Source organism: Melospiza georgiana, chromosome 4, assembly GCF_028018845.1.
Source record: "Melospiza georgiana isolate bMelGeo1 chromosome 4, bMelGeo1.pri, whole genome shotgun sequence".
Classification (NCBI taxonomy): Eukaryota; Metazoa; Chordata; class Aves; order Passeriformes; family Passerellidae; genus Melospiza; species Melospiza georgiana.
The window spans coordinates 27307114-27333131 of NC_080433.1; the positions used below are offsets into that span (position 1 = coordinate 27307114).

The 26018-nt window shown below is 39.9% G+C and overlaps 1 protein-coding gene across 2 annotated transcripts; it reads left to right on the forward strand.

Annotated features, from left to right (window-relative positions):
• Positions 1-2069: 2069 nt before the first annotated feature.
• HCFC2 (host cell factor C2) lies at positions 2070-26018 on the forward strand. Of its 2 annotated transcripts, XM_058022165.1 has the most exons (16): positions 2070-2240; positions 4002-4150; positions 4534-4694; positions 5728-5936; positions 6414-6498; positions 7746-7849; positions 8433-8621; positions 9716-9901; positions 10326-10429; positions 11412-11571; positions 12553-12753; positions 13928-13998; positions 19929-20066; positions 21362-21547; positions 21961-22246; positions 23074-26018. In XM_058022165.1, exons 1-16 carry the CDS (start codon positions 2075-2077, stop codon positions 23097-23099), a joined length of 2421 nt encoding a protein of 806 aa, XP_057878148.1. In that variant the 5' UTR covers positions 2070-2074; the 3' UTR covers positions 23100-26018. The 2 variants fall into 2 exon arrangements, with proteins under 2 accessions (XP_057878148.1, XP_057878147.1); XM_058022164.1 differs by having other exon boundaries at positions 21961-26018.

The following is a 26018-nucleotide window of genomic DNA, read 5'->3' on the forward strand; positions in this document are numbered from 1 at the left end:
CTGGTTCTAACAGTTGATTTGTCCTAGAGGCTTCTCTCCTCCCCCATGTTAATCCCATTGATCTTGTTAGATCCCATGCTCCTCCCCAAGTGTTCTCCCATTGGTTAGGTGATGCTCCCACCCCCTAAAGTAGCCTCCTTTAAAAACCCTAGCCAGACCACTCTTCTCTCGTCACGCATTCCTGACCCATCCTCTGAATACAGCTTCATTGGACTGCATACCAGTGTCCTCTCCTTCATCTCTTTGCCTTGGGATCCTAGTGGTGTCCTGTTGCAGTGTCACCCATGCTGCTACACCCACTGCCACCTGAAAGGCCTTGGTAGAAGCTCAGGGGCAGCCTCTCTTGTGTGTCCCTCTGGTCACAGGGAGCTTGCTAGCCGGCATTCCAAAGCTCTGTGACCGCAGGACAGCCACAGCCAACTGTTGGCAGAGTTCTTGAGAGTTAAAAGCTAAGGGAAACTTGCAAAAGTCAACTCTAAACGTGCATTTTGACTTGAATTATCTCATTTCCTAATCTTTTAGCATTTAATCCACAGGTTTGATTTAGATTCAAAAGGATCTTGATCAAGGTAACCAGCACATGGTGATATCCTGTTTCCTAAACTCTTCTGGAATGCTTTTGAAGTTTTCTTTCTACAGCACTTCTTTTATTTGAATTCTGTCCCTCTCTTCTAGGAATGAACTTTCTAAATTATAAACCACTGTTTTGTAACAAGACTTTCATGACTACTGAAAGGAATAACAACAAACATCTTCAACTCTAAACTAATTTTTGTATTTTTACCATGAGGCAGTGCCAGATTTATGAGTAGTAGTCAATAAAGTTCTTAATAATCTTAACTGTTTTAAATGACAATTACTCCATTTGCAGGAGCCAAAAATGTGGGATTTCAATGATGTACCTCAAACATGCCCAAACTGTGTCTGATTTTGCACAGGACTCTATCTTCTGCTTGAGCAAAAATTAAATGAAGAGTTATACATACAGATATATGCTTTGTGTAGATGGCCACAACTATTAGTGTTTTGTTGTGCTATTTAAGCTGTATTAAGCTCATGTTCACCAAAATCCACCCATGTTTTTTTCACCTTCCCTTCCATTTCTATGTGAATCTGAACAGATCTAAGCAGCACGCAGTCATGTGAGCCTGCAGAACTGGGACTGGCTGCTTCACCTGGCAGAACCGTCGGGATTGCTGGCAATGCAGTAAATAACACCTTCACAGAATCACACAATCAGGTTGGAAAACCATTCTGAAACCATCAAGTCCAAACAACAACCAATCACTACCTTGTCAACAAGACCATGGCAGTAAGAGCCACATCCAGTTCTTCCTTAAACACCTCCACCACATCCCTGGGCAGTCCATTCTAATGTCTAATCACTCTTTCCATGAGGAAATTCCTCCTAATGTCCAACCTCAATTACACATCTCAGCATCATCATTTACCGTGTAGAACTGAACAATGGGAAGAGACTTTTAGCACCAGATACACCTTCTTTGGATTCCCCTCAGCATCATGCATTTATATTCTCACTAAACACTCCCCTCACACAGGAAAGAGCATCTTCTCTCCTGTAGAACGAGACCTTCGAATTCACTTAGATCACCCGCTGCCAGCTGTAGAACCAAAACCTCGGTTGCTAATCGCAACCTTCGGTGTTTGAACAGGAACTCATTTCTTCGGTGTTTGAACAGGAACCTCGCAAGCAGCAGCATTGCCTCGCCTACCACTAGCCAGTTAAAAATAAATTTAAAAAAGGATAACGTTTCTGAGGGCTTGACGGCAGAGGGGATGCCCCAAGCAGAGGAGTTCACGCCGCCCCTGCGGTGCCCGAGCGCCCCTCGGGAGGCGTACGCTGCAGGTACGGGGTCCCAACACAGGGCACCCGCCGGAGCACGGCCGAGCCCGGAGGCGCCGCAGGAGCGGAGGGGGCCGTGCCGAGCCGGGGCCGGGGCTGCGGCGGAGGCGGGCGCGGGGCGGGACACGGACCCGCCACCCTCACGTCAGCACTCCCCCTTCCCCGGCGGGCTGCCCCGGCCGCGCAGTGCGTTGTGGGAGCGGCTCTGAGATGGCGGCGGCCGCTGCCGGGCTGAGCTGGAGGCGGGTGTCCTCCTTCACGGGGCCGGTGCCACGCTCCCGCCACGGGCACCGCGCGGTCGCCATCCGAGAGTTGCTCATTATCTTCGGCGGCGGCAACGAGGGCATCGCCGACGAGCTGCACGTCTACAACACGGGTGCGCGGGGCGGGGCCCCGCCACGGGGGAGACAGCGGCGGGGCTGTCCCGTCTGCGACCGCCGGTGGCACCGGGCTCCGCACGGCGCCGGGGATCCCCCCCAGGCCTCCCGCCCTCCCCCGGCACTGCCCGCGGGGGGCCTGGCCGAGGGGGCGGCGGGCGGGCTGAGGAGCTGCCCAGAGCCGAAATGGCGGGGAAAATATGCCTGGGCCAGGGGTCTTCCGTGGGGTAGTGCTGTGCCCTGGCTGGTGCTGCGGGGTTGGTTCTCCTTGCTGGGGAAAAGCGACCGGGAGGATCACGGCTGCTCTGCTGTCCCCGACCGTCGCGCAGGCATGTGGTGCCTCTTCCCTGGCAGGTCGCGGCTGAATGGCGGCAGGCGGGATTAGTCCCTACGAGTGTCCGGATCCCTCCCCTCCTTCCCTCTGGTGGCGGCAGCTCACGAGAGCCGAATGCCCTGGAATGGGAATCTTGTTTGGAAAACTGAACGTGTTGGCATCGGGAGCCTTTCCAAACAGGAAGCTGCCCAAGACCGATTTTATTTGTGAAAGATCAGATGCCCAAATAGTTACTGTACTGAATGCTGGATGAGGCTGGAAAACTTGTGTGTAATTTCAGGGCTTAGGCCGAGATGGGGGAGTTCAGTGACTGATCTGTGCTTCTCAGTCAGACAGTGTTGGCTGCTTGAGGTTTTTCTAGGCCGATTTTTCCGGATATCTTCAAGACCTACTATGCTTGAATCAGATTTCTGACAGGAGAACGAAAAAATCTCTTAACCTTTCTGTTCTGACAAGTAATCCAAAGAAAACTCTTAACATAGTTATGCCATCAGAAACAGGTTCTGACAAGTGCCTTTTGAGTAAGTCGTATAATGACTTGGTTTTTTTCTTCCCAGACTTGCTGCTTAAGGTGTTTCCCCTTTGCAGCAGTGACAAAAAGCATCATGACTTAGTTGCTCCAGTTTCTGGATGAGTGCTTGGCCGCAACTGACCTTTTTTATTCTGGGGTTAAGATGCAGGGTTATGACCTGAACTGCCCGAGTGTGGGATATCATCCATGGCCCTTGCTGTGCATGTGATGATTTTTGAGGAGCTGGCACACACTGAGAGCATCTTAATCCCCTGCAGCAACGTTCACTGGAAGCTTCTAATTTCCTACTTCTCCTCTTCATGCTCGTAAAATGTGTAGGAAAAAGAAGACATTGTCCCCTGTAATTCTTAAATTTCAGAACAGTTTAGGCACCACTTTGCTGCTGCTGGATCAGACTGTCTCAGTTCCTTTTTCTCGACTCTGTGCCTCTCCTCTCCCACTCTGTGGATATTAAAATGAGTCTCAGAACAGTGTAATTAGTTTTTGAATAGGGCTATTAAGTCCAGGCACAGTGCCATGCTGCTGTAGCTCTAATAATTCTGTTTCTAGAGCTAGCTCCCTCTGAGTTAGCGTGGTTATCTCTTTTGTGTGAAACTGCACTTGTGTTCCTCATTAGCCTCTATTCTTGGCAAGTGACTGACTTAATTACAGTGACCTCATGGGCTCATTCATCTACTGGGTAACACTGATTTGATAGAGGTCTTTGCTTTTCTTGTCATTAAAAAAAATAAGAATTAATTTAAAACTTAAAAGTGTGAAGCAAATAACCATAGTTGTCTGCAGATAAAAGGTAATTCTTTAGAAAGCAGAGGTGTTTAAAAATACATGTTTTGGTGTTGGAAATATTTTTGTAATCTATTTTTCTGGATTTTGGCTTTTTATTTCCTACAATAGTTACGAATCAATGGTTCCTTCCTGCTGTTAGGGGAGATATTCCTCCAGGCTGTGCAGCACATGGATTTGTTTGTGATGGTACCAGAATACTAGTTTTTGGAGGAATGGTTGAATATGGAAGATATAGCAATGATTTATATGAATTGCAGGTAGGAAATGTATGATTATGTTTTGATTTTCAGGACTACTATATTTATCTGTTTATGAAGAAACACATTTTATTTTACCAACTGCAGAAGAAAGTTAGATGATCTTTGCTTTTCAGAAGATTTTTTTCCATCTTAAGAATCTAAAGTTTATTCTAAATAACTTTGAAATAGAGACTTTCATCTAGTCTAAATTAAGTGTAATATATTCAATATTTTATTAAGGTTAGCTCTTACATATCCTTTTTAATGAATGTCCTAAGAAAAGCTCAGCATTCCCTTAAAAATAATTCAGAAAATATATAAGTGTTAATATTATATGAATTCTATCTGTTATGACAGACTATCAATGATATTATTTTAAAATAATTTTTTTTGTCTTCAAGGCAAGTCGATGGCTCTGGAAAAAAGTAAAACCTCAAGCTCCTTCAAATGGATCACCACCCTGTCCTCGGCTTGGCCACAGCTTTTCTTTGTATGGTAACAAGTGCTATTTATTTGGTGGCCTGGCAAATGAAAGTGAAGATTCAAATAATAATGTTCCCAGGTATGCTGATTTGTTTTTGAATTTAATGCTTTAAAAACAAATTACTTGATTTAACAGCTTTGAAAAGGAACATTCTAGGCAGGCTGTCCTGCACACCAAGTGCTCAAAGTTGGATTATTTGTGCAGTGAAGGGGTTACATGTGAAGAAGGTTAGGTATTCCTTTTGCTAATCCCACAATATGAACACTGAGTGACAGCTTTGACACTTTTGTAGGGCAACCTGAGTAGGCTTTTGTGTTTCTCCTGGTATTTTGGGTGATGTTTCTAAGAATGGCTTGTTTGTTAGAATTACCTCAATCAGCAGAGTCTCATGAGTCATCAGGGACTTAGATGGATGTTTCTTCTGTATTGCTGTGAAAAACAGTTATAAATTCATCTGGAAATTTTTTTACTATAGCAGCTGAAGTTGCCATTATTGTAAGAAACTGTGTTAGAATGCTGAAGTTTTATATCGACATTCACCTGCAGCTCAGAGCACTTATATCCACTGAGCTATAAACTGGCAATTTCAAGCTCAGTAAACAAAAGGTATCTGGTGTGAATGCCAAGATTCAAAGACCATTATCTAAAAATAACTTGCCGATATATTCAGCAACAAATGGCTAATTGTGTATTGGCCAGCCTGAAGACACAAGAAAACAACAGCTTCTCACCTTCATTGCTTTAAGAGTTGCAGAAATTTCTTTTTAATACCTCTTGTCATCATGTATTTCCCACTGCTTTGCAGTTTATTGTGTGTCCGTATGTAGCAATTTTTGCAATAAATGTTGTTTTCATGTTTCTTTTATGTAATACAATGTATCAAATAAGAGCATGTTTTATCAGAGGCAACAAGTTATAACTGTTTTTTTTTTTTAATCCATTTTGAATTCAGATTTGGTACTGCCCACAATGCATCAAATATTTTGAGAGTTTAGAACTCTGCACCCTCCCAAGACAGAAGTTTGTAATACCTGGAAGTAGTCAGTATTTAAAGTGCACTTGTTGTCATGCTTATAAGTGAGTTTTTCATACTTTGACAATAATACTCTAGATATTTAAATGATTTCTATGAACTGGAGCTGCAACATGGGTCTGGTGTGGTCGGCTGGAGTATTCCTGTGACCAAAGGAATCTTGCCATCTCCCCGAGAATCTCACACAGCCATAGTGTACTGCAGAAAAGATGTGGGAAGCCCAAAGATGTATATTTTTGGAGGCATGTGTGGCTGTCGGCTTAATGATCTCTGGGAACTTGACATAGGTGAGTTGGTTTGCCAGCAGAAGTCAGTGCTTACTGGCTGAGGGGAAAAAATACAGTATAGAATGGTTAATGGCAGGCTGTGGTGCAGATATTATTGAGACTGACACCATAGTGTTAACCTTTTGTAATATTTGGAATTAAATAGATTGTTTGCATATATTATCCTCACTAATTATGAGTACTACATGACGCAGATACCATAGTCTAAAACACTCCAAAGAAGCCAAGTTGAATAACCATAATGAAACCATAATTTATGTTTTTGATAAACACTTAGTTTGTCAGTATTTCCCGTGTTTTTTTAAAAAGAAGTTCCAAGTGCTTGTTATTGCACCCTTTTTCTAAAAGTAGCCATTTTAAAAAGGTGAAATTTAGCTTTGCTGAGTATTAGAGGTAGGTTTCCTCCTAAAATGCAGGTAGTGAAATATGTAGCAACAAGATTTTTTTTTTTTGAGAATTTTTTTCTCTTTCTTTTAGAAACCATGACCTGGTCAAGACCAGAAACCAAAGGGACAGTACCACTTCCTCGCAGTCTCCATACGGCCAATGTAATAGGAAACAAGTATGTCTGTTGTTAAAAGCTCAACTCTAGAAAGGTATACCTAGTAGGGGAATGATGATGCTTATCCACTACTGTATACTCAGTATAAACATCAGCCCTGTAGAGTAGTTTTCTTCTGCTGTTTCAGTGCCACTATTAACTCAAGGGTAGAAGTCCGTCAGTGTTTCCATCCAGCAGGACAATCTGCCCAAGCCACCAGCAGCTTTCTGGGCTTCTTGGAGCACCTGTGTGCATTCTGGGGCAGCCTCAGCTGGGCTTGAGCTCTGTCAGGAGTAAGCTTCAGTGCTGCTATGTTTGTGACACAGATTAGGTAGCTATACAAAAAAACTTCTCAAAGAGTGAAACTAGTTCCAGGCAAAACTATTCCCCGCTTCTTCTGCAGTCTGTCCCTCATTACTCTGCTTCTTGCCAATATGGTTTGTTTTGGCAGGTAGCATTGATAAAATGGATTTTAAAATGTGGGTTTCAGTCTGTTTTGTATCAATTTACAAGCTGGCATGAGGAGAAAGAGGCAAGGGAGTAAAGTATGAAAGCTTTATATCATCTGATCCAACAGCTTAGCTTTTTATTATTTACTTAAAATGTCAGTAGTTTGTAGCCTGCATTATATTTTTAAATTTTAATATCTGAATTATATAAAAATTAAATATGATGCTATGATGCCAGTCATCTTGTTTTAGCCTGACTTACAGAGGGCTCTGCAGTAAAGGATTGTAGAAATTCTGTTGTACGTGTGGTATTTTTGGAGAGTGTTAGTAGTTTGATGGTTTGCTAAACCTTACAGTATTGACTGCTGTTTCTAGGAAGTTGTTTGAGAAGTTTCTGGGACTTTTTTGTGTGGTTGCATTTTTCAATCAGTCAGCTTACTCAGAAATTTTAGGAGGTAGATATCCGCCTCAGTACTTCATAAAGACAGTAGATACAAATAAACTTTGCTGTGAACGAGAACTGTAACACACTGGAAATTTTCCTTTTTGTCCTAGTTTGAAAGAGCCCATGCAACACATCTAGCTGTTAATTGGTTTTTCTTTTCTTTTCTTTTCTTTTCTTTTCTTTTCTTTTCTTTTCTTTTCTTTTCTTTTCTTTTCTTTTCTTTTCTTTTCTTTTCTTTTCTTTTCTTTTCTTTTCTTTTCTTTTCTTTTCTTTTCTTTTCTTTTCTTTTCTTTTCTTTTCTTTTCTTTTCTTTTCTTTTCTTTTTCCCTTTTCCCTTTTCCCTTTTCCCTTTTCCCTCTTTTTCTGTATTTCAGAATGTATGTTTTTGGTGGATGGGTTCCACAGTCAGCAGGAGGTGAAATTTCTGCTCCTGATGGTGAATGGAAATGCACCGGTTCTTTTTCTTATCTTAATTTGGGTTAGTGTTTCTTTCTTTCTGGAAGTAGGTATTTTGAATTAATATTTTCTTAACAGAGTAGAGTAACTATTTTGAAGACATTGAGAAATGTTTAGGATACATAGTTGTAATCCTGGCTGACTAAAAAAGTTGCCAGTTTTTTGCACATTACTTGAAAATAAATATTTTAATTATTATTTTTCTTTGAAGGTTTAGCAGGTTTGCTTTTTCAAATCTTTGTTAATACAACTTTAATGCTAAGTAATGTAAATATTCCTTTATTTATAGAAGAACACAGGAGACAGATTCTGAAATGAGGTTTTTCTAAGCATGTTAGTACTATCCCTGTATTCTCAATTTCTGATCTGTTTGCCTGAGAGAGATAACCAGAGGTCAAACTTCAGCCTGTATGAATTGGTTTTATCTTGCACACTAATTGGAAAGTGACTGTGTCTTCATAATATTTCCATTTTAAATGCAGCTGTCTATAAAAAAGAGAGGTGATTTATTTTCATTTTTTTCTGAGCAGTTAAGTGTGTTAACATCTTTATTTCTTGTTTTGGAGATCATCTAGAAACTAAATGCTTTGAGTTTCATTTACTAGATACCACAGAATGGATAGGTCTGATCTCAGATTGCCAGGAGGACAAAAGTAACTTGTTACCAGGGCCAAGAGCAGGACACTGTGCTGTAGCTGTTGGCACTCGTCTGTATATCTGGAGTGGTAGAGATGGTTACAGAAAAGCTTGGAACAATCAAGTTTGCTGCAAAGATCTTTGGTACCTTGATACTGGTGAGTCAGAAATAAATAAGAGACTTGTACTATGTTATGTGTTTTATTAACATATGGAAAGCTTGCATGACTGATGAGCAAACTTGAAGAGTATTTACATTTTAAAAATGGTTTTTAAATCATGCTTTACTGCTGGTTGTTTGAAGGCTATTACTTAAAAAAAATAGGAAGGCTTGTTTAAAGCCTCTGAAAGAAATTTGTGCTAAATTCTGCACTGCATGCCATAGTCAGTTGATACAAGATGCTAAAGGCTGTTTTGCCTAAACTCAGGGTTCCTGGCCTCTTTTTAGTGATCTTTTCTGCTACTGCTTACTTTTTTCACCAAATCCCATCTCTTGGGATCATTGCTGCTGCTGCTGCTGCTTCCTCATTTCTCGGACTGCAAAAAGATACTCTTCAATCTAAGAAAGGACCAAATTGTTCCTGAGGATGAAGGGAATTCTGGAGACTAATCATTCATTAGTAGCTGCATTGATAGTAGGACACTGAGTTGGGAGAGAGGGAATTAGAATAGAACTTTTTTTTCCTGTTTAATTTTTCCCTCCGAAAATGAAAAATAGCAGGGGAGGAGTGCACTTAGGACTGCAGCCTGGTCAGGCATAGAGGCACGTGAGAGGAGCAAGCCATTGGCTAGTCATGTCCAGGTTTCAGCCTGTGCAGAAGAAGTTAAAGCTCACTTCAGCTACACAGAGCAAGCAAAAAGGAAGAGGAAAAATTTGTGAATTAGAGGAATATGTAAAGCTTTAGGAGCCAAAGAGCTACCTGCAGCGTTTCAGGAAAGCACAAGGATCTGCTCTCTCTGTAATCCCTACAGTGATGTAGCTACAACTTAAAGGCTTACTGGCAGCAGAAGAACCATTAAAAACAAAGCATAAAAACTGGAGCATTTTTGAACACTCTGAAAAGACACTTTGTAATTCTCTGTCTTGACTTGCCCCCTTTGACAGTGGTTTCTTGTTGAGTATATGTTCGTATATATTGTACATCAGTGAAAAAGGAGCAACTGATTTTACTTCCAATATACAGCTATTTAATAAACTGGTAGGGGAAGGCAATTTCTAACATGCCATCTGTGTTTTATTGGTTTCCTGTAGAGAGACCTCTAGCACCATCACAGGTACAGCTGATCAGAGCTACAACCAACTCTTTTCAATTGAAGTGGGATGAAGTACCTACAGTTGAAGGATATCTTCTTCAATTACATGCTGACTCACCAGTGCCACTGGTGGCTGGAACTCCTGGTGCTGGCATTCCTGAGACCTCAGTGCTGAGTTCACAAGGTAGCAGTCAGATGCCATTACACTAATGCTTGTGCACAGGTGGACTGGAGGGTTGCATAAGTAATAAATATGAGTTTTGTTTTTTAAAGAACCATTCTGTGAGAGAGAGACCCTGTTTCTTTGGTTATTCTACAAATGCCTGCATCATAATTATGGCAAACTCCCCTTTAACTTGTTTCTGTTGGTTTTGGCCAGCTGTCTGAATTATGAAGATATTTGTAGAATGCTAGGCACAAGTTGAGAAAGGAAACAGTGAGTAAGGGATTATATCTGACTATTTAGCCATACAGTTTCATTTCAGACTTACAATAAAGTTTTCCTTCAGGCAATTTTGGCCTCCCTTTTTCTTACTGAAATAGGTTAAAACCATCATAATATTAAGTTTTGCAGAACTGATGGGAATTTGCTTTTGTTTACCTGCAAGGTGGCTGTTCTCTTCATCAGAGTCTGCAATCAGTGCCTAGCATCCCTTATGCAGAAATGAAGGTGGATCATCCCAGCCAAACAAATAATCTCATTCCTAATAACGTAAGTGTAAGCTGAAAAATGCTTCAGTGTCAAAGCAGTGTGATAAGGTAGTGAACTGCCAAAATGTTTCTCAGTTTCAAAACTCCCTGCATACTTTTTAGGTCTTAGAAAAGAAAAAAAAAGCAAATTAAAAAAAAGAAAGACACCTGCTGAAGTAGTTGTCTGTTTTCTTACATACTTCTTGCTTTTATGATTGAGATGCAATCTTTCAAGACCTCTTCTTGTTAATGCAGAAGAGAATTGTAACTGTATCGTCTTCCACAGTGCCAACTGTGAGTCTGACACCAATAGGAATACTATTCATTCTCAGAATGCTGGTGACATTATGTGGGAAGCAAAAAGAATAAGGCATATTCCTTCTTTGTTAGTCTAGTTTAGTTTTATGCTAGTCTGCTTATTTGTAAGTTCCTACAGCAAGTTAAATCCAGTTATTATCTGTGGTGTGCAGTTGTACGTGTTCCTCTGTTCCGCCAATTTAACAGAAATAGTGAGGACAAACTCTGGCTAAAGGATCTTGTTTCTAGAACTTTGGACCATTTCTTAGTTGTGTAAAGTCTGAGATCTGTATGGGATCCATAATGTATTCCTGGAGAAAACACATGTAGAAATACCATAAATTTCACTAAGAGTAGAAATATCTCAAGTACATGTCAGGAAAGCGAAGGTTGAAAGCCTAATTGTAATTTTCCCCATTGCCCAAAGTCCCTCCAGTAGACTAAATATTTTATACACAGCAATGAAATGCCATGTAATGATAAAATTTACTGTGAGTCTTCCAAGTCAACTCAGTGTTTGAGTCTTTGTTTTATAATGACTAAGATAAAGATTGAGGGATTGATTTCTTGGTCTAATTTAAAGTACTAGAAGGAATTATTGGAGGAGTTTATATTGTTGTTTATGAGCAAGCATTTTCGTGCCATGTTTGCAATTGAAATTTCTGGACTTTGCATTGTAACATTAACAAATGTGTTGTTTTGGTTAGGTCCGAGTTGCCCTTTCATCCAGTTCAAAAGTAGAAGGAAAAGAAAAGGTTGCAGCACCTGAAAACAAGGTTACACAGGAGAGTATGAAAAACCACACAGACGCTACAGGATTCAAAGAATTAAATGCCCCTTCTCTTTTGCCTGTTTGTACTTCTTCAAGTAAGATGACTATAGGAAAAAAAATAGAGGAAAAAAAAAGTGAGAGTTAAAATTAATCTCAAAAACATAAAATAAGATTGTTTCTGTCTTGTAGTTTAAAATTATTTAAAGAGTCCTTTGTAGTTTAAGAAACCCAACTTGTGTTAGTTATTACTGAACGTATGTTTAGAAGATACAAAGAAAATTGAAATCTTAACTTGTTTGAAGTGTTGCAAGGTACAGGAAATTCTCAATATATTCATTGTTATGATGGACAATCTCTGTAAACATAAATAGCCATTTTTAGCATCAAGTAAAAAGGGACAGACGACATTTTACAACATTATGGTGATAGTAACTTCAAACTCCAACACTGTGTCTGTCTCTTAGCTATTGGCTGATGTAAAATTTCAGGCAATGTAGAGACAAGCATGTTTCTCTCTGACTGTAGAGGAAGTTAAAGATCGCAAGGCTCTGATTTATGCATGTCACTGAAGTACCTTAAGTTCAGTGTAGTGAATCCGGGCTTAATCACCTGATCTGTTTATATTTGATCTCAATGTATTTTATAGGTAGCTGGATTTTTATTTTCTTCACCGTGTAATTTAATTAAATGAGGAAGTGTTGGTTCTTATTGCTAAGTGACAAACAGACTTCTACAGGGGTTAATCTTAAATTGATTTTTAGAAACCTGTGATACTGATTTGTGTGGATGCTTTATTTTAGTAGGGTTTTTTCCTCTAATTAATTTTTTGTGACCAAATACATAAAAAACAGCAAACTTAAAATAACTGTTAACATACACCTGTTTATGACTGTGGAGACAGACTCCTGTTAATTTATAAACCTAAAGGAAGCATTAGCAATCAATATAATCAGATCTGTTCTAACCTAATTCTGAGCTAAACTCAGGCTTTATATGAAAATAAATCCATTAGATCAAGTTGAGATTTGGTCTGTTATCAATATTGAATTCTTGCTAATATTTTCTTCTTTTTTAAGGTGCTCAGACATCACCAAATGTAGCTGAATTACATGACTTGGACAAACAAAGTGTAAATCCTGATTCTTCTCTAACGAGTAATGTCTCCAGCACACAAACTATGGTAACCCAGCAGGCTGTTAAAACTGAGTCATCAAGTACAAATGGGGCAGTTGTTAAAGATGAAACTTCACTAACAACATTCAATTCAAAATCTGAAGGTTTGAAATGTGTTTCACATACTGTATTTTGAGCCATATATTTCTAAGGCCATCAGAGTTCCTATAGTGCGGTGGGATTCCTGTCTTGAGTAGTACCTGGGATGTAGATAGGGCTTTGGGCATTGAAGACCTTGTGCAGCCTGGATTTATACATCTTTTAAAATTAGGATTTTCCTTCTATGCATTTGTAAATCACCCTGTTTCCTATAGGTGACAAATCTTCATTTATGCAGAGGTCAGTTTTCTAAATATCAGGGGTAGCCTGTTTTGCTGCTCATTGTACATTAATTTTCATTCAGTGCTTATCTGTTTAGTCAGCAAAAGACTAAAATGGTAAATTTGGATGATTTTGACTTTAAGCAACTGACCTCTGTAATAAATGTGGCCAGCTCACTGCTGGTCTAATGTGCTGGCCTCTTCATAGGCTGCTGGAAATAACCAAAATAAGCAGCAATGCAGAACATAAATGGGTAGTTTTTCAAGGTTTGTTTTTGACAAATATCCACAAGCAGTGCTTGTTACTGTTTTGAGTGTTAGCTAAAGAACTGTATTGTCATATTGATGTGTGATTTTTACCAAGCAGTATTTTGTTTTAAGAGCAGAACCGAGGAACACAAGTATAGAATACTAACACTCCCATGTGTTACTCATGTGCTTAATCTTTTTTTTTTCTTTAAAGATTCCATTTTAAATTTAATGAATGCTCTGCTCCCATTTGTTAAGGTTGTTTACAGTTTAACTGCTTATGCTCAGAATTCAAACTGTATCGATGTCAGAAAAAATGCAATCAAATTAAGAATTCACACTTAGACTATTCATACAATGTCCCCAGTATGTGCCTCAATCTGGTATTTAGATTATTTGTTCACAAATATATTATATTGATTTCATAATGCTGTCACTTTTTAGGATTTTCTGAGTCCTGCCTTCTGTTTGTATTATCTGTAGCAGCCTCCAGTGCCAGACTTTCAGAATTGTTCTGAATTTGATAGAATTTGATAGAAGCCAGAATTAGTTTGTGTTATAAATAGAACTGCATACGAAAAAAGTCTGAGACATTCTTGTGCAACAAATATTTGTAAATGGCTATTGAGGTCAACTTTCATACTCTGTGGGTTTTGTATTACATTTTTTCTATTGCTTACGTTTTTAAGATTTCATGTTTTGTTTTTAGCTGCTGAAACTGCTTATGTCACGCCTTCAACAAGGGTCAGTACTGGACAGACAAATGATTCACACTCTTCTGTAAGTCTGAAAAAGTATTATCAAATTGTTTTACCTATTGTTCTGTTGATTAGTTGTAAGGGCTCTTCTGTTTTCCTTTAATTATATTTTTGAAAGAAAAGCAGTGTTTATTTTGAGCTTGGAGTGACTAATACAGGGGTAAACATTTCTGTTGTAAAACTAATTGCATTGTGTGGGTTAGATGTGAATCTAAGTAACACTTTTGTAGTTGGGAGGAGATCCAAGTTCATGTTTCAGCTGTTGAATCGTTTTCATCAACTGGCACAGTGGAATGGTCTCTGCTGCATGATGTACAAATATAAAAAGTTTTTCTGTATGCACAACTGAATTTAAAATGAAGTATGTATTAAATCAGACTAGTGTTAGCTGCTGATTCTGTAGATTTAAACGTAACTGAACTGACATCTTGATGTTTTTCCCTAGAGGAGATGGGGACTGACTATGCAAGCTGTAAATACTGCCTGAAAAAGTAAATGCTTCCTATTTCACCTGCTTACAACTTAATACACAAACCCAAGGTGCCACTGTTGCTACCAAAAGCGAGGAACTAAGGATGGGGAGAAGCAGCTGCTGCCAAAGGGTGGGGTGCTTTTGCCAAGAGCAGCTGCAGCTCCTGCCCCATTTCCATGCTAGCAGGATCTGTGCTGGGCACCTGACTGTGCAAGTGCTCTCCCTGGTGCCTGGAGACCAGCAAGAAAGCCAGTTTGTCTTACTGGGTCAGTCAGGAGCAGTTTGCATGCCCTCCATCCCCATGGCCCCCTGCCACAGCAGAAGGCTGTTCTCAGCTGCAGGCGAGTTCCACAGTGCCTGAGAAAGAGCACCTGTGGGGCTGAATTTTTTTTTTTTTTTTTTTTTTTTTTTTTTTTTTTTTTTAATGGCGGACAAGACAGTGTCCCTGCACTGAGCTGTGCTGCGGAACTGTGCCGCGGAGCTGTGTCGCCGAGCCGGGCCTTGTAGCTGGGCCTCGGAGCTGGGCCGCGGAGTTGTGCCGCGGAGCCGGGCCTCGGAGCTGGGCCGCGGAGTTGTGCTGCGGAGCTGAGCCGCGGAGCCAGGCCACGGAGTTGTGCTGCGGAGCTAAGCCGCGGAGCCGGGCCTCGGAGCTGGGCCGCGGAGCTGTGCCGTGGAACTAGGCCGCGGAGCTAGGCCGTGTAGCTGTGCCGTGGGGGTGTGCCGCGGAGTTGTGCTGCGGAGGTGAGCTTCGGAGCTGTACCGCGGAGTTGTGTCGTGGAGCTGTTCTGTGGAGCTGTGCTTTGCTCCCTTCCCTGCATTCTGCATCCCTTGAAGAGTCTCTGTTACTACCTTAGCAGCTCTGTGGTGCCAACTTGCTGCTGGAGAATTCCTGGAACTCTGAAACCCCGGATTTTTAAATCCTTAATTTCCAAATCTCTGTATTTTTAAACCCCTAGACTCCTGTAACCTCGGATTTTAGAATCCTTGGATTCCTAAACTCTCGGATTTCCTGAATCCCCGGATTCCTAAACCTCCGGATTTTGAATCCCCTGCCGTCTGGTTGTTTCTGGGGTGTTTGTTAATAATGGTTTCTACAAGATCAAAAGCTGTGGCTGGTATAAGTGATCAAGTTGGGCCCTCCAAAAAGGACGTGAGTGTACAGACGCACCCCTGCCCAGAATGTTTGAGTTTATTGGTGGCATCAGGGAGTGCTGTGGAGGAGAACTGTTTACGCTGCGAACAAGTGAATGACCTCCTTTTAGTGGTGGCTGAGCTTAGGGAGGAAGTAGAAAGATTAAGGAGTATTAGGGAAAGTGAAAGGGAAATAGATTGGTGGAGTTCAGCCCTATCATCTTTAAGGGAGGTTACTAATCAAGAGACTGAGGATTTATATGCCTCCCACTCTCAGATGCTAGAAGGGCACTTGGTGGATGAAGAGGAATGGGAATGGGTCCCTGTGAGGGGTGGTAAAAATGGAAAAATCTGCCCCCCTCCATCATCCAGCCAAGTACCACTACAGAACAGGTATGAGATATTGGATCCAGAGATACAACTAGATGGTTTAGGAGAGAATTGTCTGCCTAGTGAACCTCCTAATTATGTTTCACCTGCAACACGAGTTATTACCTCCAGTACCAAGAAGAAAAGAAGGGTAATCGTCGTAGGTGATTCCCTCCTGAAAGGAACTGAAGGTCCTATATATCGACCAGACCCATCCCACAGGGAAGTCTGTTGCCTCCCTGGGGCCCGGGTACAAAATATTACTGAGAGACTTCCTGGACTGATTCAGCCCTCTGATTATTATCCACTGCTGATAATTCAGGCTGGCAGTGATGAGATCGAGAAGAGGAGCATTAAGGTAATAAGGAAGGACTTCAGGGTACTGGGTCAGGTAATTGACAAGGCAGGAGCACAGGTAGTGATGTGCTCAGTCCCTTTGGTGGCGGAGGATAAAGATGGAAGAAATAGGAAAATTCGTATCATTAACAAGTGGCTTAAGGGTTGGTGTCATCGACATAATTTTGGATTTTATGACCATGGCGAAACTTTTACAGCATCTTCTTTGCTGGAATCAGATGGGGTACACCTCTCCGTTAAGGGCAAAAGGATTTTAGCTCATGAACTGGCAGACCTCATTGAGCGAGCTTTAAACTAAGCTTGAAGGGGGAATGGGAACCAGCTGAGCTAACTGGAAGCAGGCCCAAGAATTGTAAACGTAAGATAGGGGTGAACTCAGTTGCCCAGATGAAGTGCATGTATACAAATGCACACAGTTTGGGCAATAAACAAGAAGAGCTGGAGGCCATGGTACAACTGCAAAGCTATGATGTAGGTGCCATCACGGAAACGTGGTGGGATGACTCATATAACTGGAGTACTACATTGGCTGGATACAGACTCTTCAGGAGAGATAGAAAAGGAAGAAGAGGAGGTGGCGTAGCTCTTTATGTTAAGCAAACCTTCGATGCCATTGAAATTGAAACAAAGGAAGAAGGTGTCGAATGTTTATGGATAAGAATCAAGGGGAAGGCCAACTACGCCGACATCATATTGGGAGTCTGTTATCGTCGACCTGATCAAGAAGAAGAAGTAGACGATTTATTCTATAAGCAGTTGTGCAATGTTTCAAGATCATCAACCCTTGTTCTTGTTGGTGACTTTAATCTACCAGACATCTGCTGGGAATTTAACACAGCAGTAAAGAGGCAATCCAGAAAATTCTTAGAAACTATGGAAGATAACTTTTTGTTACAGCTGGTAGATGAACCCACCAGGGAAGGGACTACATTAGATTTGTTATTTACAAACAGGGATGGGCTGGTGGGGGATGTGATGGTTGGAGGTCGTTTAGGGCAGAGTGATCATGAAATAATAGAGTTTTCAATACTTGGCGATATTAGGAGGAGCACGAGTAAAACTCGTACACTGGACTTCCGGAGGGCGGACTTTGGCCTGTTTAAGAGATTAATTCAGAGTGTCCCTTGGGAAGCCGCCCTTAAAAATAAAGGAGTTCAGGAAGGGTGGGCTTACTTCAAAACGGAGATCTTGAAGGCGCAGGAACAAACCATTCCTGTATCCCGAAAGATCAGTCAACGGGGCAAACGTCCAGCCTGGCTGGGTAAGGAGATCTTGGAAGAGCTTAGGAATAAAAAGAGGACGTATCAGAGTTGGAAAAAGGGTCAGGTCTCCAAGGATGTATTCAAGAGGGCTGCTAGAGTATGCAGGAAAAAAATTAGGGAGGCCAAAGCCCAGTTTGAACTCAGGATAGCGACCGCTGTTAAGGATAACAAAAAATGTTTTTATAAATATATTAATAGTAGGAAAAAAGGTAGGACCAGCCTTTGTTCCTTATTGGACAAAGGTGGGAATTTAGTATTTACAGACGAGGAGAAGGCAGAAGTGTTTATTGCCTATTTTGCCTCGGTTTTTAATGAGAAGATGACTTGCCCTCAAGACTCCCATCCGTCTGGACTGGTAGATGGTTTTAGGGAACAGAATGGTCCCCACATTATCCAGGAGGAGGCAGTTTTAGAACTATTGAAATGCTTGGACATTCACAAATCTATGGGACCAGACGGGATCCACCCCAGGGTGATGAGAGAGCTGGCAAATGAGATTGCAAAGCCACTCTCTATCATTTACCAACAGTCATGGATTACTGGTGAGGTTCCGGATGACTGGAAGCTGGCCAATGTGATACCTATTCACAAAAAGGGTGCAAAGGATGATCCTGGCAATTATAGACCAGTAGGTCTGACATCTATACCTGGCAAAATAATGGAACAGTTTATATTATGCGCCATCATGCAAAATTTGCAGGATGGCCAGGGTATCAGACCCAGCCAGCACGGATTTAGGAGGGGTAGATCATGTCTAACTAACCTGATCACTTTTTATGACCAGGTAACCCGGCTAGTGGATGCAGGGAAGGCTGTAGATGTTGTTTTTCTGGATTTCAGCAAGGCCTTTGACACTGTCTCCCATAGCTTACTCCTAGACAAACTTGCAGGCCGTGGTCTGGACAGGAATACCCTTTGCTGGGTTCAGAACTGGCTGGATGGCCGGGCCCAGAGAGTGCTGGTGAATGGTGTCACATCTAGCTGGCGACCAGTCACCAGTGGTGTCCCTCAGGGGTCTGTGTTGGGACCAGCTTTGTTCAATATTTTTATTGACGATATGGATGAGGGCTTAGAGTCTTTTATTAGTAGTTTCGCTGATGATACTAAATTGGGAATGAGTGTAGATCAACTAGAGGGGTGTAGGGCTCTTCAGAGAGACTTGGAACGGCTGGACATATGGACAGAATCAAACGGGATGAACTTCAATAAGACCAAGTGCCGAGTATTGCACTTCGGCCATAATAATCCCCTGTACCGATACAAGCTGGGGATGGAGTGGCTGGATAGTGCCCAGGTGGAAAGGGACCTGGGGGTGCTGGTTGACAGTCGATTGAATATGAGCCAGCAGTGTGCCCAGGTAGCCAAGAGGGCCAATGGCATCCTGGCCAGTATCAGAAATGGAGTGGCCAGCAGGAGCAGGGAGGTCATTCTTCCCCTGTACTTGGCACTGGTGAGTCCTCACTTGGAGTATTGTATCCAGTTCTGGGCCCCTCACTTTAGGAGGGACGTCGAGTTACTTGAGCGTGTCCAGAGGAGAGCAACGAAACTAATAAGGGGCTTGGAACACAAGCCATATGAAGAGCGACTGAGGGAGCTGGGGTTGTTCAGCCTGGAGAAAAGGAGACTAAGGGGTGACCTCATCACTCTCTACAACTTCCTGAAGGGTGGCTATAGTGAGCTGGGGGTCGGCCTCTTTCTCCGGGCGACAACGGATAGAACAAGAGGACACAGTCTCAAGTTGCGTCAAGCTAGATGTAAGTTAGAAGTAAGAAGGAAATACTTCACAGAAAGAGTGGTCAGAAACTGGAATCATTTACCCAGTGAGGTGGTGGAGGCATCATCCCTTGAAGAATTCAAAAAAAGACTGGATGTGGCACTTGCTGCCATGATCTAGTTGAACAGTTAGAACATCGGCTGGACTAGATGATCTTATAGGTCTCTTCCAGTCTTGAAAATTCTGTGATTCTGTGATTCTGTGAGCTACAGCTGAGCCCTAGGGGGAGCTGCTGATGTTGGACCACCTTGGGAAACTTCTTGACCTCTGCAAGTCAAGATCTTCTCTCAACTACATGCTGCTACAGACACCTAGTTCTACAGATTTAAGCTTCTTCCCTGCCCCATTCAGAATATCAGATGTGACATCCCAGCTGTTACTTTTTAAATGACAGACTGTGTCTGAGTAAATGTATAAGAATCAGTTGGTTTTGCACAGTATTTTAATAATACATGCATATTCATTTGAAGTATAGGAAGTAATACTGGTATAAAAGGGGGTTGTCTATTACATATACTAGAGGCTTGACATTTTTTCCCATGGCATTGACGTGTGGGTAATCTACTGATGTGTTCTTCAAATACTAGAGAGCTCCCCAGAGGCTGCCAGTGCCGGTGAAAACCAGGGACCGCCGGTGGTATGATGTGGGAATTTTTAAGAACAACAGTGCTGTGGTGAGCCAGTTCTACTTGCTGCCAGAGGAAACACTGAACATCAATAGCAAGGTAGCTGCTGCTTCTCTGATATAACTTGCATATATCTATTACAGAATTTGTTGCTTATATAGTTCACAACAAAATATGGGATTTTCTAATACTGCAGCAGAATCTGGTGCTTGTAGGAGTTGTATTTTATGACCAGTATTTCTTCATGTATTTTTCTCACCTTTTTTTACTATTTCCTAAACTAGATGAATTTCCTTTGTTATTTATGTATCATAATACAAAATATCTTATTTTGCTATTGCTTATTCTTTTTTTATTTCTTGCCTTAGAAAACAATTTTAAACTTATAAATTTTCAAGCCAGTAAAATTCTTAAAAGCTAAAACCCCCACAATTTCTTAATATGTTATTTCAGTCCAGCATTGAAATGTTTCAATTTCTTCTCTATTCCCAGAATCTTTGCATAAAAATTTTAAAGACATTAGTAAGACATAGGCTAGACTGTTTAAAAAGAGTAGATCTGGAACTGTACTGGCTTTTCTATTAGATCTTTCTAACTTACTATTTGGTACATGTAAGTGGATACATGAAAATTATGAGTGTGAAACTCGAAAAAGTGTAACAGTTTTGACAGTAAATGTGTAAATTAGTGATGTCCTCATTAACTAGAAACAAAAATTGTGTCTTCTTGAGACAGAAACAAAAAAAATCTAAAGCCTTCCTTTGCAAGCACTTCACTATAAATATTCTATGTCTTAGTTTTAAAGAGCACAGTACATTATGCAGTGTTTACATTAATTGTGGTTCTTTTATATTATTCAGTAGGAAAATAGTTCCACTGTAAGGATCAGTGATGCATCAATGCATATTTTAATAATGGAAGTATGGTAGCACATAATGTTTCAGAAAGCTGTTTGTTACTAAGTTACTGGGTGTTTCCGTAAAAACATTTTGATTACCTACACAGCTCCTAATGTTAGAAATAACTGCTTTTGAAATAAAAATATTTTTTAGGACAGAAGATTATGTTAATTAAATCATAACTTTTGTAGTTGTAAATGCTACTTTGTTTTAACTTTCCTGAGTAAAAATAACCACAAGGTACAGTTTAATTTAAATGACTGAAAAAATGGGGTATCATTTGGTCTAGACATGTAGTCTTACTTTGCATATTACATCAGCTGTTTTGATGTGAAATACTGTCAGTCAAAATCTTTTCATAATTCTGATGTAAGTACAGCAGTATTAAATAGATTTCAGTTTCAATTAAACTTTATTAATCTCAGTTTAACACTTTTTAGGCTAATTGTGTTTATAATATTTTAAAAATTACCACAAATGTTGCTTTATTTTCAGATGGAAGGTGCAGATGTACCAGACTACAGATTACTAAAGAAACAAGATCTATTTCCAGGCACAGTGTACAGATTCAGAGTTGCTGCAATTAATGGCTGTGGTGTCGGGCCTTTCAGTAAAATCAGTGAATTCAAGACGTGCATTCCAGGTTTTCCTGGAGCTCCTTCAACAGTCAAAATCACCAAGGTGAGAAATAGAGGTTATTCTGATTCTGGTTCTGATGTGTGAAATTCTCATTGCCAGTGTAATCTCAGAGCTCTTAGTTATTGTTAGTTTTATTTTTAAGTTAAAATTGTCATACAAAATAGTGTCCAAAGGTTACTTAGTTAACTCTGCCCAATATTTCTTTAAGAAATTTGCTAAAAAGAATTCTTTTAAGAGCTAATTATAGTTTCCCCATGATTTTCTAGTGTTGGATGATTAAATCTATAGGGGCTTACCACACTTGTTAAAAAAAAGTCAAAAGACATCCTTATCTCCAGAGTGGTGGTGATAGGTTAGAATTTTCACATAATCTTTAGAATTTGGTGATTTTTTGTATTATTGTTTAGATATTTACGGTTAGCTACATACTATCATACGTTTCTCTCTTTCTTCAGAGTGTAGACTGTATTCATCTTTCTTGGGAGCCTCCTGCTTCACCCTCTGGAAATATTTTAGAGTATTCTGCCTACTTAGCCATCCGTTCCACGCAACTACAGGAAAATCCAAGTCAACTTGTATTTATGAGGATATACTGTGGTCTTAAAACATCTTGCATAGTGACTGCTGCCCAGCTTTCCAGTGCCCATGTGGATTACACCTCCCGGCCTGCCATAGTGTTCAGGATTTCAGCCAAGAATGAGAGAGGCTACGGCCCAGCCACACAGGTTCGGTGGCTCCAAGGTAAAGTCACTGTCACACACAGCATTTGAGTGGAGCAGGAGCTGTGCATTTCTTCCAGAACCAACACAGCACTGCATGTGAACTGCTTGAAATGTTAGTTTGTTCCTTATGGGAGTTTTATGCAATTCTAGTTGTTGCTTCTGAATAATTCAGGGGTTTTTTCAGTCTTTTCACCTTCCTGAATGGAAAAAAAATTCTATCAGGTGATGTCAGGTGCATTTTTGTGATGCATATACACTTTAAAATCTGTGTTAGAGCCAGAAAAAGTTTTGTCATCTTGTCCCTGGGCTTGAATTTGTACAGGTTCATGATGATTTGGGGATGGAATGGATCCACTGAAACTAAAATTAGTGTTAGCCTGGTCAGTTTTGGCCTGCCTTATAAGTAAGTCAATATGGGGTATCAAGTTTTGCCAGCTTCTCATCCTGCTCCTTGCTGTTTCTGGATTAGCTTTGTTGGGAGCTGGCTTTGCTCAGCAAGAGGTACTGTGGGCACAGAGGAAGGTAGGAAGGGCAGAGTGCCCATCCCCTTGGGCAGCAAGGAACTGTGGTGGAGGAGTAGCTGATCTCAGCTGCTGGACTGGGACCCACCTGTTGAATGCTCCACTGCTTGGTTTCTAATATGTGCTTTTCTAAGATGGGGAGTAACAATGAAGAAGTTGTCTTGTGAAGTTCAGTATTTCAGTGCTATTTTAACACTTTATTTGGCAGGGGTTTTGACCATTACCTATATCCTACAACTTTGAAATAGTGTCTGTTTGAAAATGTTTGAGTGTGTACACCATGTGAAATTATGAAACATTTAACAATGTCTCCTTTGCTTTGCAGATATGAAAACATCAGGCTCAAAGTAGAAATTACTTAATAAATCTCAATTTTCAAATGTAGTGTTTAATGTAACTCTTGTACTATTTGTAAATGCTACAAATATTTTATTTTTGCATTGTTTTTATCTTAAAAATATATAACCCTTTTTACGTTTGACACATCGATGTTGTAGAGCCTTGCTCAGGTATGAGTATCTTACAGAAAATATATCCAAGATGGTGGGGTGGAGGATTGCTCTCTGTCCAGCAGCTCTTTTTGGTAGTGATAAGTTAAAATGTACAGAACACAGAGTTTCAAATCAAAAATTAATAAAACAATTGGCACAAGTAGTAGTGTTTGAGGTAGAGTCCCCAGGATTGCCACAGATCTTGCATAGATAATTCATAAGATTTGGGATATGAACAAATTCTGTTTGGTTTCCATTCCCTATATCACATTCTTCATTCTGGTGCCTGAGTACAAGGCAAAAATTTCCAGATATTATATAGTAACTTAAAATGTATAACTATTTTAATATATACTTTTTTTTGTAAAGAAATGATTTTTTCTACTATTTGTAACAAATATCTTAGTCTTGAAAAATATCCCCTGAAAATTTAAAAGGAAAAAGATAAACTTATCCATTGCTCTTATTACAAAAAACATAAATTCATTGTAAATGCACTACTATTACTTAAAATTATCATTTTGTAGTTGTACAAATCTTAAACTTGTAAATACCAGTGTTTACAAGAGACCTTTCTGGTCTTGTATTAAAACATCCATGAGATTTATTACCTTTTTTTTTTTTTTTAATCCATATGCTTTGCTTTTAGCATATGCTTGCTTTTTGCACTAATAATAACTTACCTCATTGCTGTGTTAGTAATCACTTGTGTTGCTTCCATAATGTTTCTGTAAAACTTCAATCTGAAAATTTTAACCAAAGTTTGGAATACATGGTAAGCAATTTTGCACACATTATATGGCAACTTTCAACATATTTATTCCAGTTAATCTTCTTAAGTGCTTGTTTGCTTTACCAATATATTCTACCAATCAAGTTCAGTATCTCCCTTTTACTATGCATCTTTTACATTAACTAGCTAGCTGATAAAATCAACAAGCATTACTTCTAGGAATAGGTTCATCCATTCCTATGGGAAAAGAGAAAAATTGTTCACAGTAGTAAAATAAAGGTAAACATTTTAAATGCTATTTATGTATCTGTATATAAAACTATGTTTACCAAAGTGTAGAGGCTGAGTTGGACAAGGTCACTAGGTGAATAGATTGAGGCACCTAAATAAGATTTATTTTAAAATAAAATCTAAATTATTTACTGTGCAATGAAGTTTATACTTTGCACTTTAATTTTGCCCCAAATGCCAAAAGATTATACATCAAAGTAGAATTTCTTGCCTCTTCCAGTAAAATTTGTCTTAAGAACATTTGTAAAGATATAAACTAAAATCAATGATGTGCCTGGTTTGGTGGGAGAAGTATCACTAAAATAGTAAAGATTTAGCAGCTCAAGTCTCCCAGAGGAGATTTAACAGCCAAGTGTTGGCTGCCCTGAGAATCAAGGTTATAACGAAGTGCTGGTACAGCCTTAAGTTATTGCAATGCATCACATGCTCCAATAGCATCAAGAAAGTGCTAGGGACCATAAATGGCTATAATAGTGTTAATTGTGGCACAGGAGTAACACACGTGGTTTGACTCCAGAGAAGAATCATGTTTTTATGACAATGATAGCTACTCCAGTTTCACTTTAAACAGTGTTTATAGTATGAATGTATAGGACTTTTCCTGAAGTTAACTGGCTTTAAGATATTTGTGTTTTAATGGCCCATTTCGTCAGGTAGGATCTCACTACCAATACTGTCTGATAACAAAAGTACCATACAAATGAACTGTCTACTAGAAGAATAGAACTTGGATTTTCTTATTAGTACTGTGAAAGAAGCCTTTAGAGAAAATACTTGTGGCTTTGATTTTGTTGGTTGATAGCTGTGATTGTAGAGTTGTTATTTAAGAATAAAACCTGTTGGGTGTGTCTGAGTGGAGTTTTTTTGCACTTGGTTTCACATGCTTTGCACAATTTCTTTTTTCAGTGGGTGTGTTATGACTACCAAAGGGTAAAACTGTGGCGTTTTCAGTGAAAGTATAATTTCCTTGTGAGTGTGCTTTCTTCAGCTGACTTGACATAAGATGTCACTTTTTCTTTTTTGTCCAAGTTGGGTAACGTTGAATATTGATCATATGCAACTCTTCAGTTGCTTACATTTTTACTTTAAACTGAAATTGTGGTACACACTGTAAAATACACTTTTTGGTCTGTTTTTAGAACTGTATTTATAATGTCTAAATCCCACCTGTTTGCTTATCAACTAGGTATCAGACAAATATTGATTGTTTGATTTTAAAGTCTAGAAGATTGTTGACACCAGCTCTTTGAGACTCCATGTTATCCATTTATTTCAGATACTGCTGAAGGACATGCAACAGAAGCTGAAATCTAGCAGATTACTATATCCATATTATAGAAATGTCTACGTTTACTGAACTTCTTAGGGAGGTTGTGACTGTGTAAGCATAGAACAGTTGTGCCAGTTATGGCAGGCACTGCTACAATTTCATCTTCAGAATGTTCTTGTGAAAGTGGAAATGAAGTGAACAATAACTTACACTTTGTGTTTTCAAAGTAATTATAGCAATATCTTTTGAATGTAGTTTGGAGTAGAGCACATGATCTTGCCATAAACTCTGAAGATGTAGTAAGTATTACTGTTATCTGATTATTTCAGGATAGCGAATTTGATGTGAACTTAATCTTACAGCCTGTTACTTCATGACCTCTACAAGGAAATTGACATTTTGTACAATACAAGTTGATTAGTCTTATTTTGAAGCATTGTTTGTTCTTTGTAATAAAGTGATTGTCCTATCAAACACATTGTTAA